Here is a 17545-nt window from a genome sequence, read left to right as displayed (position 1 = left end):
CCTTATGATTTGAAATGGATTCGCTCCTTTTTTACGCAGGGGAGTAAATAAGCGTAATAAAAGCCCGTGGCGAGAGCTCTGTTATTTTCATAGGGCGCTGGCATTTTACACAAGGGGAGCAGAGGGTGAGTTAGTCAGTAGGCAATTTGCTTAACATGACGCAGCACCTATAGCCGTGGATTAAGTGGGAGGAAAGAACTTAGTGTAATTTGCTGCTTTTCATACAGCTAATAGAGGTGTGCTGGTAACGCCTGGAGAATCATGCCCATGGTATCAGCAGTTGATGTAAATGTGGATTTTTATTTTTAAAGAAACTCACTTTTTCATTAAATCTTCTTTCTGGGCAGTGACTAGGCTGTGTAGCTAGATGTGTATTTTGTGTAAATTTTTGTGTAAATGAGCATTTTGTACCAGCTGATATAATGAAGTCATACTCTTTTCTTTGGAAGACGTAGGGTGCAGGTCTGGGTAACCACGCAGAGAGCGGTAGCTTTATTTTAGCTGTAATGTAGCAACTCCCTCAGATCAGGCCTGTCCTCTTTTGAGGTAGGGACGTATCATTAAAACAGGGCTATGTAATGTAGACACAAATGAGGGCAACAGGGCTATTTTCTGCTTCCTTTTGGGGGGACATGAGGGGGCAAGGGGAGGCGCAGCAGCCAGCCGTGCCCGGGGGTCCCACCGGAGGCGGCGCAGGCAGACGGGATGCACAGGACAGCGAGATCTGCAGCAGCTTCTCCCTGCACCGGTTTGCTAAAGGAGGAGTTCAGCCCAGTGAGGCTCTGCTCAAAGGACTCTGTAGTGGAACAGGTGGAGCGCAGAAGTACGGTACCAAGGAAATAAAAGAGGTTCTTCTCACCCACCACCCCCATGGTTTCTTCTCCAGCAAATAAAACAAAGGGAAAAGACCACACTGGAAGATGAAGTGTGCCGTCTTGGCTAACTGCTTCTGCTAAGCTTCAATAGGTTTGCAAAACAGACGTGTAGAACCCAAGTTAAGAAGGGTGAAATAATTAGAGTTGGAATGTGGGGCTTTTGTCCCTGCTGCAGTTATCCCTGGGCCAGATCAGAAACATTAGACATCCAACAGGTGATGTTTTTAGAGGAAAAAACGAACAGTTCCTCCTTTCTCTAAAGGCTACATACTTTTCCTATCTAATCAGTAATACAAAATGGGAGGTGCTGACACAAGCAAGAATAGCCAATGACTTCATCAGTGTGGCAGCAGCTCTCCCTTTGAAGTGTGAGCAATTTATTGTGGGTTTGGGAGGTTTTGTGGTTTTTTTTAATTCTGCCTTCTATGCAGGAACCTGCAGCCACCTTTAGGACTGTTCTAGTCTTACTTCAAATCTATGTTGAGGCAGAGCACAATACTACTTGCTATTACTCTCTAACAAACCCCAACTGCTGCTCTTGCGACCAAAACAAATGTAAAGCAAGTAACTCTAGTCACCAGCATTTTTTACGCTTGTTATTAGTGGCTTTGACCTAAGAACTTGAGGAAGCTGAATCACCACAGCTAAATGTTAACGTTGTGTACATAACCACGAACAGCCAGAACTTCTGAAGAACTTAAGCAAATAGTTTCTTCTGTCCCCCAACAGGCAGAGTGGCTATTCCTGCATGGGGAAAAAAAACCCTGTAATTTCACAGAGGTGACCAGCAGAGCTGCAACAAAACTATTCTAAGATTTAAAGCAGGTGGGAAAGCAACCCTCTACAATGCAGTTACAATTGTTCCTCCACCCTCTTTAAAAATAGCCTCCACAAAAAATTCTGTAATGTTTGTATGACTGTGGAGTTTTTCTTTTTTAAACTGTAATGTAGTGAATTTGTGTCGTGTTTTGCTGTGAGAGTCCTTCAGATTGTAGATGGAAACTAGATTTCATCTATAAAACATATTAACCTCTCAGTTGCACAATTAAAGTGTCAAAACTATCTACTGTTTCACGCTGTATCATGTCAAGTTAGAGAAGCTGAAGCTACCGCTAAAAGGGGAAAAGTGACTTTCACTGTAACTAAAAATGTGGCTGCCTACACCTCCCGTACTGGACAGGCTCGAGGCCACAGCTGCCAAGAGCCCTCGGCACCCCTCGCCCCACGGCGGGCCTGGGCGCTCTCTGGGGCGGCCCAGCTGGAGCTCCCAGGACCCGTGGCTGCACCGCATTGCAGCAGGGCAGATTTGGCCACCTCCGTTTACGCTTCTTGCCAGAAGACCACGAGCAACGTGACAGAGACAAAAGGGTGCGCGTTCCTTTCCGGAGGAGCTGGTGTGCTACACAGGTGGGTAAAACCTCAAGATGCCCCCAAGAGAACTGTAAAGTGCCAGCTGCGGAGAGTCAAGCCACTTCCAGGATCACCCAGACAAGTACGAGTCAGCGTAATGATTATTTTCATAACCACTTCATTTAAAAAGAAATTAATACCTCCTCTGAGCAGTATTACAAGCCAGCAGCAAGGCATAATTCATGCTGTTGGTAGCTTTGGACAGTTTTTCTCTGTTCGGGAGTTCGGATGGGGCCCTGAACTGTTTTGTTCCGATGTGCCCCCCATCTTTCTCCATGTCAACTGTTCATTTTCTGACATGGTGTTGCCCTTCCACGTCTGGCATCGTGGCACGCTTCCTCCTCTCTACCTGCTTTTCTTTGTTTAGATTTCCTGACTACTGTCATACGAATGTTTTTGGCAGTAAGCGGTGCCCTTACTCGTGACTATAAACCTCATGGTTAAGTCAGCTAGCAGGGGTAGGAGCCGTCTCAAACGGAGCCCACTTCTGTATGACAAAGCTTAAGGAAATAATTAAAATTTCTCCCTTGACACACATCTCCTGAAGCAGGTACCTTCAGCTCCCCAAAAGCATGCTTTTTTCCCTCTTCTATAAGATGACATGTAAATAGTTACTCCTTCTAAAAAAGAAATGAGAGAACGCTTGTTCTATGACAACACATTTGCTCTTAAAAGACTACCAAATGGACAGTGGCCGGGAATATTGAACAGGTAAAATAAACACCCGTTGGTTTAATGTCCATCTGAGCACAAGCCACAGTTTAGCAGGGAAGAAGCCTCTAAAGGGAAGAACTGCCGAGACTCACGTTTTGTACTTGCTGCTGAGCAAACAAATGCACCAACCTAGAGAGCGTGAGTTGTAACTGTTCTTTTTGGAATCTGGCGAGGAAACAGCAAAAGTCTGAAAGCCGTATGCAGTAGGAATTGGGGAGGTCTGGAGGGAAATTGTTCACGATGAGGGAGAGGGGGTGGGGAAAAAATGACGTTCCAGCTCCCCAGTCTTTTCTCCTAGGTAACTGCTACCGTTTGGAACCGTGAAGTCAGGCAAGGCCTTACGCAGCCACGCTGCCTCCACCCTCCCCGCACCCTGCTGCCCGGGCTGCACGCCTCCTCTCCGGGTTATGGCTTCCTTCGTGGCTGGGGCTGGTTCTGGGCGCGCCCTTTGCCTCTTAGCTCTCCGGCACCAGCTACTTCCATGCCTCCGTGTGTATTTGGTGTTAATTCTGGGACACAAAGATCCCTTTCCGCACTGGGACAAGTCCCCTGAAAATCTAAGTTGCTGTTGTGAATTACCATTTAAGCCATCAGTCGCTTAAGGAAGCTTGCCAGAGTCAGCAACCAGCAATAATGTATATTTCTCGTACGCAAACTGTCTCCTGAATAATAGGATAGTCCTCCACTACCCATTTTCTCTCTGTGGTAGCTGGATTTTCTGGGGATGTGTTTGATCCGCAACACGATCAGTACAGTAAGACGGTGACACAAGTTTAGCAATCGCTTTGTGAGATGCGGTTAATATCACGTAAAAAATGGTTCTCAGATTCTGCACACAGACAGGTTTATGTAAAATATATAAACATTTGTCCAAGTTGTTACAGATTGCATAAATATGGCATTTTTACTGTTGCATTTACAGATGTGCATGTACAATGATGTGCAAATAATCACAATTTGATTACAATCTTTGAAAGGTACTTGAACTTTGCATCCAAGTAACGCAATGAATGAAAAATGCCCACCAAAGAATTTAAATAGCAAACTTATAACATGGTTTAAATTCATAACAAATTTCAATGTCTTCTCAGTAAAACTTTCACACATTTAAAATAGTTTGTATTCATTTTATTTGTATATGTCAAAATACAATTTTTTTTTTTCCAAAATAGTGGGTTTTGCAACTAGTTTCATGCAGATACAAGGTCTGCTCAGTACTACCAATAAAATCAATATAGCACAGTAGCCATTCATTTTTTAGATATAAAGAATAAATAACCTAAATATAAAACACTAAAATATTAGAAACACGTATTTAATCATTCACAGGCACCCAAACTTTACCAAATATAATCCAGAATATGCCTAACTGTCTTGTAACAGAACTCAATACGTTGCAGCCATTCAATTCTTTATTTTACGTTAGCGTAAGACAATGGAAGTCCCTACGGTTCAGACCCACCTCTCATACAGATCAATTACAATAAGATATCTCAAACTATCTGTGTACCTTTAAAATCAAGAATCCTGAGCTTGGTAGTAAGAGCATAACCTTACATCTTCAAAAAACCAATCAACAGAGAGAGGACATCATGTCTTCCTTACCAAAACATATCCCACCCCCGTAAAACTAACCCCCACCCCCCACGTAGGCAGTAGAACACAATGACCTTTTTAAATGAAGGGGTACAAATTCACATTTAATATAGTATACAATATAATCAATAATACAATAGCTACTACAAGCTTTACAATGTACAATTTGTTTTAATGGCTGATCTGTTCAGTGGTTTTAGGCAATAAACTATGTGCCAATAGGATGTCGTATTTTGAATGGTTTAGTGAAAATATAAAAGCTGTTTCTAACAAAAGCGATCTTCGCTTGAGTACTTTTTTTGTTTTTAAAGGCCACTGAAATGTATAAAATGGTCTGACACGATGGCGTTATCAAATTGGATGCCTTCTCACATGGCAACAACAGTGCATATAAACATTAACGTGAGTGTAATGGGTTATGTTTTCCAAATGATTTAGTACGTTACTTTGGCTAGCACAACAGTTTTGGACAGCACTCAGATAAATACAGGTATGTGAAATGTAGTGAAGCAGTTATATTTATGCAATTTTTTATTATGGTGAACACTATCAAATGAAAAAAAATGGGAGGAAAAGATAATAAAGTATTTTATATAGTTTAGACCTTTTGTAAAGATAGGGCTCCATACAATGTACAATGTCTAAATTCTTTATACCATAAAAATTAATGAACTTTGTTAAACACACTATTCTGGAGTAGCCTAATTTGCATTAACAGACATTTGCAATAGGGAAATATATTCAAGCATGCCACGTGGTGGTCTGAAAAATCAAACCAGTACACATTTATATATACAGCATCACTCAGTACCTGCTCAAATGAATGTGACGATTACAGGATCTAACATCTTTCACTACAAACTTCTTTTTTTTTTTTTTAAAGTGACCAATAAAGGCAGAAAACAGGACTCTTAAAATATTTCTAGTTTCAACTGACTTTTAAAGCATTTTGTATAGGAAATAAATGCATATTGCACAAACAGTGAAAGCAAATGTTCCACCAAACATCTCTGTTCCAGGTGGTTGGACAATACAACTCTAGGTAGCTACACAAATACGTAATTTAAAAGGGTGTGTGGTCTCTGCAAATGGTAAAGCTGTGAAAACACTGTACAAGAAAATCTGGTACATGAATAATTAGGAGGGGAAAAAAAAATCCAAACTTAAGATTTAAAGAAAAACTGAGTATAGAAAAAACTGGGAATTGTGGCACAACAAAAACATTATTGAGTAACTGTCTTCTGTGAGAGCTGAAAGCTTTTGATGATGTAAAAGTGTTTATGTACAACTAAGGCTTACTGGTTAAATATCTGAGGCGTATCTGGCCTTGAACACTTTCCTTATTATGCTGTAGCTGTAAACAAGATTTCTCAGTCATTTTATCTTCTCAGCAGCTGCATTTTAACAGAAACAATGATCTTGATACAAAAAAACACACAGGTAAGAGGGCGTTTGGCAGGATATCTGAAAATGACAGTCTCCAAGGGATCTTCCCACACTTCCAGTGACTGCCATACTATGGTCCACTGGAGTTACTAGTGATGTGCAATACCGTTATTTGCTGCTGTAGTAAACCCTTTATTTGGAAAGTTTGCTTATAACTCTGATCAAGGCCCCATTTTCATCTTTTAGCCTCTGGTTGTCCGCCTTCAGGTCTGGTAGCATCTATGAAAAATGAAACACGATGGTTATTTGCTATTATACCCCAAGTAAAAGCAGCGAGACTAGACAAGCACTGGGGAGAAAAATCTTTGTTCAGCTGAAGCATCTTGGCAGTTCTCCCCCTTCGTATCAGCAGTTCAGAAAAATCTCACCTTTTAGCATGACACAGTGAAGAGTTAGGGATTAGGAGGTTTCATTTGCTTGGATTAGAGGCACTAAGTCTCGGTGGTGCAGATGACAAGCCTCTAACAAAAGCATTTATAGTAGTGTGAGGAAAGTAATTAAACACTTAAAATTTCAGTGCAAAACAAAAAAAGGTTAATTACCAACGATTTAAAGAGGCTCGTCTATACTGCACTTGCAGAGTTTCAAAAAAACATGCTGTGGCTAAGCATATCTACCACTGTGCTCTTGGATGATTTCATCCTGATCAGATAGAGTGTGATTCAGCTTGTTAGCTCACAGCATTAATCTTCCAACCACTTCCAAACTCGTGTTGAAGCACACATCCTATAATTTGAGATCACATCCCTGAATAGCTTGGTTCACGCAAGATCAGATCATTGAAAGAGATCACTGAAACAGCAGGCTGCATACTCAGGCACACAAGTTAGGAGATGGCAAGTTAAGGTTGCCACAGGAGATGGGTGACACACAAGCACAAGAGCTGGAAGGCAGAAGCCAAGTGAGGTGAGAGTTGGACAGGATCAGACAGGAAAGGAGGACAAGTCAGTGCACAGAGGTTTGTACTGGGAAAACGTGTGCTTGTCAGAGAAACCAGAAGTAATCTCAGCAGTTCTCCATATCTACGTTCACACACTGATAACAAACCATCTGTAATACTCATGGCTAAATTACATGTATGGTTTCTAGCAGTAGGTTTACACAGGAGTTAACAGCCTATTCCTGCAGAGTGGTTATTCAGTAACCTCAGGTGCAAGTGCATGCAAGAGGTCCAAGTCCAGCTGGTGACCTATGCAACAACTGCTACATAATTTTTCACGATGAAATTTCCTCGCCACTGGTTTTGTTTTCATTTTATTCAAGCAAAATTATACTTTCAAACCCATTATATTCAGAAAATTTTAATGGAACAGAAAGAACGGAGAAGTTTAAAAGTGCAGGTTAATTAACTGTGCATTACACTAGAGGCTTCATTTACCCATTTCCTCCAAAGGAGTCCCGTCCACACTCAGTTCACCAAACAGCAGACCCTCTCACAGAGTGAAACACGACGGTACACTGAAGATGACTGAGGTTATAGGATCTCTAGTTTATTTACCTGCCAATATCAGAGTATGTGAAATGAAGATGACAGGCGCTCGTAAGAGGAAAAAAGGTGGTCTCCACAGTTAGAGTAAGTAAAAATCATTCTGCTAACCTGGATTCCAACTCTGCTCCATGGTGGAGCTTAGGGCAAGCCACCTAAACCGAGCTCTTCACAGAGTCAGAGGGAAGCTTCCACTATAGTCGTGAGAGCTCTGCTCTGAACAGAAAGTGCTGTAAAATGCTGATTACTTTCAAAAACCATGTCAAGGTGTTTGAAATTGGGCAACACAAGTAATCATTTGGCAATTTTCAAGTATTATCTGTGTTAAGTTTTCTAAGCTGTAAAAAACAACCACTGTTGTCTGAGATAAACGTGCTAGGGGTCATACCCAGATAACAGGCGTGTGTACCATGCATTTGTGTGTGCACCCGTAATATTAGGATAAACCCGGGGTTGTTCTCCGACATGTATCTGCAAACAATGAAACATCCATTTGTTCAGGGAAAGCAACTAACACCTTTCCTTTCTCCTTTTTGTTCTGTTACGGACTCCATACCAAAGATCCTGGGGGAAACCACAACAGCCTTCACCTAGTCATGCACAAGGAAGCGAGGGAGTCTGATTTGGTTCTTGTTAACTGTGTATCTCAACAAGTGTTGTCATGTATGCCTCCCAATGAAACCTCAAAGTAACTCCAGGAACGTCACAGTCCTCTTTCAACTCATTGACTAGGGACCTGCAGCCCATAGTGCTTAATTACATACAGGCAGACCCACAGAGTGGTATATTTTCTGGTAAACTATTTCAACAAAAAAGCTGCTGTTCAAATTTAGAGCTTTAACATAATCCAGTACCATTATATGTCTGCAAATCTCTGTAGATAGATTTTAATCCGGATTAAACTAATAGGTAGAATAGGTATTAAGAAAGTATTTTCTCTTTTGTTGTGAGTCTGCTAAAGAATAGGGGAAGACTGGTAGGAGATAAAAGCAGTTATGAGTAATAGGAGATTGATCAGGAAGGATAAGCTCAAGTAACCTAAAATACTTATGCTTCTCATCTATACTAATCCCCACATACTTTAAACCTAGCCAAAGACATTTATACAATTTTCTTGGAGCAGTGCATTCCTACGGTACTCAAACTTCTCATGAGGTGACACTTTTAATGTGCAGAAGCAGGAAAAAAAGCTTTGCAGCAAATTCAGTAAAATTACAGTTACAGGCTGTACTTAACACTTTCAATTTCAATTTGCTTCTCCCTAAAATAGCTAAGTATCTTCCTGTGATGAGATTCTTCAATAAGATTACAAATGCACTATTTCACCTATCTGTATTATATGACTAGCTAGTAACCCTGCAGTGTTGTAGTTGAGCAAATAATTATTCAATAATCACCTGACATATGTGGAGCCAACACAGATCTGTACAGTAATAATAATAATGTCTGTGTTTGCTGGAGGATTTAACAGTTTTTACATATAAAACAGCTTTGTAAGTTAAGATTACAAAAAGCTCATGAACTGTTACGGTACCTGTTCAGATTAATCAGGCACACTGCTATGGTTAAGCTACCATCATAATGTCAAGCCTCCCTGCTGTGTTTCCATTGCTTTTCTTTTGCTAGCCCAGCTCCTCAAACTCCACAACGATCTGCCGCTGAAAACTCCCCCTACAAAAAGGAGTACCAAATAGTTTTCTGTGGGTTAACACCCTGAACTGGCTTACCATGGTCAAAGGAATGCCAGTGCTAGCAAAAAAAGATGGTATGGACGTGTGGCTGTGGACAGCAGTCATTAGATTAGCTCAGCTGTGTTGAAAAACCACAGTGTTAGCTGAAGCTGATGTAAGACGGGCTGCCCTAAAGGGACAGCTCTCCCTTCGCATGCAAGCAGTATGCTCCTGCTGCTTCCTGCGTGTCAGTGTAGTGATTCAACAACCCTGGGGTGAGATGGATCAAGTCATATAACGAATAAAGGGATTTGTTTTCAGCCAGGTCAGTGAGCTGACTTAACTCACTCAGCAAGGGTTAACACAAGGGAACACTGAGGAATGCAGGGCCTGGACCAGGAACAACCTTTCTATCCACATCCTATTGTTAGACCAACTCCGGGAAGACACGGAGCCAAAGGATAAACCTCTTTTTTTCATGCCTCTTAGTGGGGAAAACCTGAGATCGGACTCTGTGAGCAGAATGAAAAAAGTACGCTTATTGCCTTGCTTCTAAGCGGGAAGGGGGGTAAGTACAGGGAAGCAGTTTAGCAAGAGTCACTGTGCAGAAGGAAATATTTTTTCACCTACAGATCTTAAAAGCTCACTGAAACCTCCACCCTATACAGTTGTCATATGAGAGGAGGAAGAAAGGCATATAGATTTGGCGTGGAGTGCAACCACATTTTGTTCCTCATAGAAGTTTTGAATCTTCAGTGGGTTTCTGAAACAGCCCTGCAATAACACTAGGGACAACAAACTGGTATTGTTTTTCCAAGATGAAACTCAAAACAGTTCATACCTTTAACAGAAGGGGACTGAACCAGATGACCTAGTAAGTATGAACCAATCTGACACACTAGGCAGGTTTTTTTTATGTCTGTGTTTGTACAGTCCTTGCATGATAGGATTCTGGGCCACGGCCGGAATGCCTACATATATAGCAATATAAATCAATAACCTTAACTCAGTGCTAAAATGGGGTATTTTAAGCTATCTAGATAAAAATAAGGATTGGCCGGAACCACACGGGAAGTTAAATATGTGAAAATATTAATCGACTTGAAACTCTGATACATTTTTTGAAAGGAAAGACTTTGATCCCTTCTGAAGGCTAAAACACACAAATGTAAGAAACAAAGTTGCTAATGCAACTGTTGAGGAATGCACAGTACTGAAACCACTGCTCAAATATTCTTGAGTTGAGACTAGATTTGTATCAATTCTATGCACTTCAATTATACTGCAGTAAGAAAGCTCAATTCTTAATTTCAATTAAGAAATTAGAAAACTAGAGGCAGAGCTATCTATTTGAGCATTTACTCAAGCATCAAAACAAGGGAGTGACTTCAGCTTATCCTAGTGGGAACTCAAATCCTTTCGATTGCTGCCAAGGTTTTAACATGTCAAAGGTCTCCTGGACCATTGCCAATTTATCTTCAAGTAAGGGAGGACGAGCTTCAGCGCTACTAAGGACAACACCACACCATACCAACACATCTGCGACACCTGTAGTCGGTACACCAGACACCATGCTTTAGCCACACTTCCATAACCGAGCAGCAGTAAGTCAGTTTCTGACACACAAGTGTTAATAGTAAAATTCTACCCAAGCACAAACTGAATGTCAACACCTGCCTGGCTACACAAAGGAGAAGGCAGAAATTACAAGTCCACAGAACGCAGTTGCCTACAGGACCCTGACAGCTTGGCAACCACTCGGGTCAAGGCCCTATTCTCAGTCACCAGTCGCTCATTTATGTGTCTCAAAGATTGAATCTGCTTTATTTGTTGCAGGTTCTGTAGGAATCAAAGAAACAGGAGTGAAAACAAGAAAAAACACACGTATATTACGTTTACAAGAACTAGAGATGAACAGAATTGAATGAAAATTTAGAAGAGGCAGTCCTGTTTAAAGTAGGTAAGTCGCTGTGAAAGGAAAGTATCAAACAAGTGGCACATTCTTGAAAAGCAATCTAAGAACCAGCAGTGATTCATCACAGCTTTCCAAAACAGTTCAGGATACGTTAACAATGAAAGCTATTCCTGGAATTCTTTACTTAATATCCTAATTGCACAAACTAAATCTCCTGTTCAAAAGTCTGTAAATAATGACACATTTAACATACACTTTTACACAGCGGTGCTACATGTGATAGGAAGAGTATTTAATCTTTAATTCAAAACTTTTACATATTGCTTATTGAAAGTAAGCTTTCGAAAAAAGGCAATATATTTGTATTCTCTATTTTTCCCAGAAGCCCAACCTTTCCTAACAGGAATTTACAGGTTGATGATAGAAGCTCACATCCTGTCTTCCACTCTTAGACACAATTATTTTCCTATACCATAGTTTGCTTTCTACATATTTCACTTCTAAAGACCCCTCAAGGAACCACAGACACTGCGTCCTCCCTTACAGCAAACTATCCTAGCCCGAATCCAAGGGAGCTAGAGGCATCGTGGTTGCCTTCTGCCTAGATCTGCCTGTCAGCTTCAATTATTTCAACAAAACTTCGTGCATGTATTTTAATGAAAAGTATTTGGAAGTTAATGCCGTTTCCAAGCACCAGAGGGAGCTCAAAAATGAGCTTGAAAGGAAACTTTTTATTAATCAATGACAAATATCAAATGTCATAACAGTGGTGGTACTTTAAAATTTTGGAGTGCAAAAATGTTTTCTATTTCATCATGTTCCACTAGTTTTCTGGTCATACTTTAATTCTATCAGTTTGGTTCACCCTGTCCAGTATTATATCCAAGGACATAATATAAAACAAACCTGCCAAATTTCTCACCCTTCTTAATCATATTGGAGGACTTCACATGGATAAACCAGGAAATGAGAAAAGTCATACCACGACTGGTTTAAAAAAACAAAAAAGCCAGAAATGTATGAAAAAAGTATTTTCCTTCTAGATTCAGTTTATACATAGTTGAAAAAAAACGGAAACCGATGCATGTGTTAAAGGGTACTTACTTGTCAATGTCTGAAATCTATCCACTGCTTTTTGTTAACTAAAAACTGATTACTATTCATTCTATACAAATGAAAGTTTTGATATTGGTAACATGCTTTCTAATACATAATTTAAAGAGCATGAGATAAAGGTTGAAGCAACATTTAAGGCTTAAATATCTATGGAATCATATGCTATCATTATTTTAAAGTTAATAAAATACAGAGTATCACATCAAAAACATAGACTGCAATTCCATCTTGATTAGATCAAGATATGTTTCATACCAACCATCTCTGAATGTTTCTTGTTAGCCAATATGTTATAGAAGCATAAGTCTCAGCGCCTTCCTACAAGTCCTACATGTATGACTGCTTATGCCAGTGTAACAGCTTTGCTACAAGCTATATGACATGAGAGACTTTGAAACGAGGCTATAACTTAATTATTTTCTAATGAAATTAGAGGCCAGTAATACCGCCAGACTACATGTTGCCCTGACATAGTCATACACTTTGCTATTGATAGTTTACTTACTTTCAGTTCCTCTTCCATTTCAGATATCCTTCTTTCTAGAGCTCTTCTTTCCTAAATCAAAAGATCTGTGTTAACACTAAACAAGACAATTTTTTAAAAATTACTGCTTGTAAATACTGTGGTAACAGTGAAATACTTCAAGTTTCAAAGATCATACAACCAAAAGCATAGTGTGGACAGGAAACTCGTGATGGCAGTGATATATAGAAATTTTGTCAATATGGAATTTTAATATCTGGGGAGGAAGAGATATAGAAACGTACATCAAGTCCTACAAAATATACCCCTTCCTTTACACAAATTTAGACAGGTTGTAAGTACCATTTGTTTGGATTTATTTTTCATGTCTCTGGGCTAGGCTTTCGTAACAGCTTAATATACAAGAAATGCAGAAAATGATCAGAAACAAACAAGAGTATTAAAAGAAACAAGCACAAAAACATAAGCTTTCCTAGACAAGCAAAGGTAGCTGAAACATCTGTCTCAGCTCAGTGGGATCTGTCCACACTATAAACTGCAACGTAGTGTAGATACACCCAAATTTACATTGAAGGAGTTCAGCTGAGTACCAAAGAAATCTAGCTACGTAAGACCACCTGCTTCTTCAGCAAATGTTTCCTGAATATCTTCTGCTTTTCTAGTATAGTTTTATTTTCTTTTTATTTTCTTTTTTTTTTCTTTTTACCTGAGAAGCAGGAGAAATTGTCCTTGGCAGAGAACTTCAGGTTGTTTTGATTACACTGAGTACAGTACCCAAGCTAGCTTATTGGAAGTTAGCTTAGGGTTTTCTATACTATGCTGCAGTCTGCAGTGCAGACACACTACCATATTTCTAAATGACATTATTTTGTTTAAACCTAATTTTCAACACATCTTACAGATGAAGAGCTAATGCAATAGACTTCAGGGGTTTATAGCTTAATTGCTTGCTTTCCTGTGTCAGACAATGCAGTGTGTCTCATTTAAAAGCAGCTGCGGTTATCAGTACTCTACATTCAGGTTTTTCCAAAGTGTGAAAGGCAAAAGCAACAGATTATTGCAAAGTGGACATATGATGCATCTGCATACAATGGTGTTATGCAAACAGCAAGCAGCATTGACTGAGGTGTGTAAAACTTTGGTTAGATCATACCGCCCAGTAGATACTGACTCTTGCCGGTCACCTTTCAGATACAAATCATTTGAATTTAGTTTAATCATAGTACAGTTATACCCCAACATTTTCCCATTTTAGCAAACAACTTTAAAGGTTTATCAAAGTAATAGATTACTGCAGTTGTTAGCACTTAATGTACTTAACTCCTTCGAGTTAAGACTTTTCCCACAATGATACTGACTGATAGTAATGGGCATAGTAAGTACCAGCAAGTTAACTGCAGTAAGCGACTAACAAAAAACCCACACCATCTTACATTACTTAGAATTGAATCAGTTACCTGCTAGCCTTGTAGAACAACATATATTATCAGTGCTCTTATATTAAGCAACACTTGACAATTCCTGCGAGTACCAGGAGATGAATGATCAAATAAATCTCAAAATTTCAGATGGTTAAAAATCATTAGTCCTTTTGATGCATTTGCTTAACTATCAAGTTGAGCTTGTCTAAGAACAACTATTAGCAGTAAAAGCCAATTAAATAAAATCCTTATTTCATGAACTTCACATTCTATAAAAGAAACATTTAAATGGACTGGCCTAGATATAAGATTTACTGTAAAAGAGCATTGTTCTGATTAGATGAAGCTATGCTTCTCTTTTTCCTGAACTGCTTACTCTTTTACGAACTGGCTTGAGGAATGCCAACAAAACAACACATTGCAGTTTCACTGGGAAGACTTGCCAGTATTATTTGATTAGTCCCTGGGCTCAAAGAAAGGGCTTGAAATTTATGCAGTCTAAAATTTTATGGTATACTTCAACAACTCTGTAAGGTATGCCAAGGAACATTTGTAACCCTCAAAATGAAAAAAGTACACGCTACTCTCAGCTTATAAAATACAATAGCTTATTTGTATTTATCAAAGCAACTAGGAATCACAGTCTTGGTGCAGTGAGATTGAGGCACAGGGATATACACAGGTCAAAAATTGACCCCCGAGTTATAAAATTATTAAGAAGTAAAACCAGATGTATATACCTACAAGTATTTGTAAATTCAGTAATACCAAAAATTATACCTCTCCACAACCCAAATTCCCAGATGATGAATTCTAAATTTGGGGGAAGCTGGTTAAAGGTACCTACAGTTCTGAATTCTGATTCAGACTGAAACCTTGCAGTTTGAGTTTTATTATCACATCATATGAAATTCTGCAAAGCACTTTTAGCATACTTTTCAGAGTGACAGGTTGTTAATGAAACTCTTATTTTTGCCTATGTATTGCTAGGACCTTGCATCTGTGATCTGATGGGGCTATCCCCATGGAAATAGCCCCTTTCTGGTAAACAGTTCTCAAATGAACAATATTGACAATGCATCACCAAACCACATCATGGAAACCCACCTCTGAAGGCTGAGTTCAAATAAAATTCAAAGCCAGTATTTTCTAAATTTTATTACAATGTGCAATTCTAGGTTTAATAAATGTTCCCATCTTCTCTACTGAAAAGGTATGTTTCAGCTTGAAAATCTCATAGTTCAAAGATGCCTTCAGGTTTTTCTCTGCCAGCCTTTTATGTCTTCCAATTTATTCTCACCACTTTTCTTTTCCCCCTCCCCTTTTCTCTATATAATTTATATAAACATTCCTGTTTTAAATTCTTGTCTGAAAAGAAGTTTAAAATTACAAAATATAAGGAACATCTCCTACATCTTGTGTAAATCATGTTTCAGCCATACAGCATTATCACTAATTTTATTTTTTTACCTGCTAGTTTTAGTGCTAATACATTTAGGAAGAGTAACATTTCTGAAAGACATTTTGCTGTTGGACTAAATGTCTTTACAAAAAAAAAAAGTGCAAAAATTTCTAACATAGCCAATTGCTTTAATGCAATGGCCTATTTTGGGAAAAAGCCAAGCAGTAATTTAAAACTGAAAAAATGTCTAGCTATGCAGCACTGAATTCTCTGCAGTATGGAACCTATATAGTAATGGACACAGCTAAACCTATGAAATAATTAAATGTCCACCTGTGTGGCCACGATAGCAAGCAAGAAGCCAATTAAAGCTGCTGATGAAACTTTTCTACTGATGATATCACTGTCTACAGCAGGATGCCAAAAAATCAAGGAGAAACTGGTGCTAAAAGGCTGCTGCAATTATCTGGAGAGATTATTAAGATAAAGATAATGGAACTTCAGGAAGTGCCTGAGAGCATTTCTACATCTCCATGTGCTCCTATAAAACCTACCAAGTGTTTGTTTATACTCCAGACAGGTTTGTAGAACTAAAAATTGTTTTCTAAACCTCATATACTGAAAAGTAAACATAGGAGGCTAATGAATGTGAAGTTTACCAGGGATAAATAAATGTATACCGTATCACTTATTACTGTCAAAGTCCATTTAGCTTTCTTCCCGTTTAAGTGTCTAATGTGTCACTCCAGGATCAGGGGAGGAGAAAGGAACATGTGGACAGGGTCATGAAGGAAGCCGGGACCACAACAAAACCACCATAGTTTGCTTTACATTGCTGTGGAACTAAACTTTTATAGGGATGGATTTTAAACTAGTATGAAACTACAGCCTAAAATGATCATGTGTCCAACTTCTGAAGGAATTCCTGTAGTCTATCTCACATATGGATTTATTACATGACTCCTTTCCCATTCAATTTAGGGTTGTCTCTGACCCTGATGCCCCTCTTCCCACACTGCTTACTCATTCTTCCCCTCCTGCTCCAGTATCATATTCCCTCTGGAAAAAGTTACAGTACAAGGGAAGAGACAGATTTTGATTCATTTTGTATCATTAGCAGGTTTAAGGTCTCCTGTCTGTGAGGTAGAAACAGCTACTTCATTACCAACAATAATTGGTAAAACAACACACATGCCTCTGGAAAGCTCTGAGGAAATTAAAGTCTCTGAATGTTGGAAATGGATTAGAAGATGAGACGCTCTGAACCTGCTTAACCCTCTGGAGTGCCAACATTGTTTTGGATGAGATGGAACATCCAAAGATCCCTGGAGGGCAGTGGGGTTTAGAACATGATTATCACGAACCAACAGGCAACCTGAAGGCAATTCTTAAAAGTAATTCCATCTTACAGTATCTCACATTCATTGCCACTTTGAAACCTAAAATCCCCAAATCTTCTAAAAAATGCAAGTTATAAGAAAGGCTTCTGTTCCCACTAAAATATATCCAAGCCAGGGGTTGCAAAACAAACTAAAACAAAGCCTGAATTGGAGTACTTAAGAGATCTTTGGCAGAAACTCACCCTTTTCTCCATTTCCAAGAGTGATCTGTCAGCAAATCTTTCTTGTCTCTGAAACACAAAATTAATGAAGACATTGGTACTTGTTCTTGAACAACATAAAACTGAGGAAAAACAATTCAATTGGACATTTCAGTATTCTGTCCGAAGTATGTCTTCAAAAGCATTTTAAAGTGTGTTCAGGGAAGTAACACTGAAATAAATAATAAAGAATGAACTGGATTTATCACGCACTTCCTCTGTGACCATCCCTAAGTAATTCAATCACTACATAGCCTTTGGCAAATAGAAGTAATACAGTATTTCTATCTAAAAGCATTACAAAACAAACATCTTTTTAATGTACTTCACTGATATTTACAGGGTACGCATGGAAGAAACTTAAGTACCTACACAGGTAAATTGTGGCAGATGTGATCTGAGAATAGGAA

The 17545-nt window shown here is 39.1% G+C and overlaps 1 protein-coding gene across 1 annotated transcript in view; it reads right to left on the bottom strand.

The window, feature by feature from the left end:
• Positions 1-3824: 3824 nt before the first annotated feature.
• The window catches only part of PPP1R12A (protein phosphatase 1, regulatory subunit 12A), a 76638-nt gene continuing 62917 nt past the window's right edge, over positions 3825-17545 (bottom strand). Inside the window, exons 22-24 of the mRNA XM_009327523.1 lie at positions 17118-17165; positions 12734-12784; positions 3825-6260 (exon numbers count right to left, since the gene is read on the bottom strand). Of these exons, the coding sequence (XP_009325798.1) occupies positions 6174-6260; positions 12734-12784; positions 17118-17165 (186 nt within the window). The 3' untranslated portion in view covers positions 3825-6173. The remainder of the gene's footprint in view (positions 6261-12733; positions 12785-17117; positions 17166-17545) is intronic.

Source organism: Pygoscelis adeliae, unplaced genomic scaffold (genome assembly GCF_000699105.1).
Source record: "Pygoscelis adeliae isolate BGI_AS28 unplaced genomic scaffold, ASM69910v1 Scaffold113, whole genome shotgun sequence".
NCBI classification, from domain to species: Eukaryota; Metazoa; Chordata; class Aves; order Sphenisciformes; family Spheniscidae; genus Pygoscelis; species Pygoscelis adeliae.
Note: the sequence above shows the minus strand (reverse complement) of the source record. Positions and strands in the feature narration are given on the sequence as shown.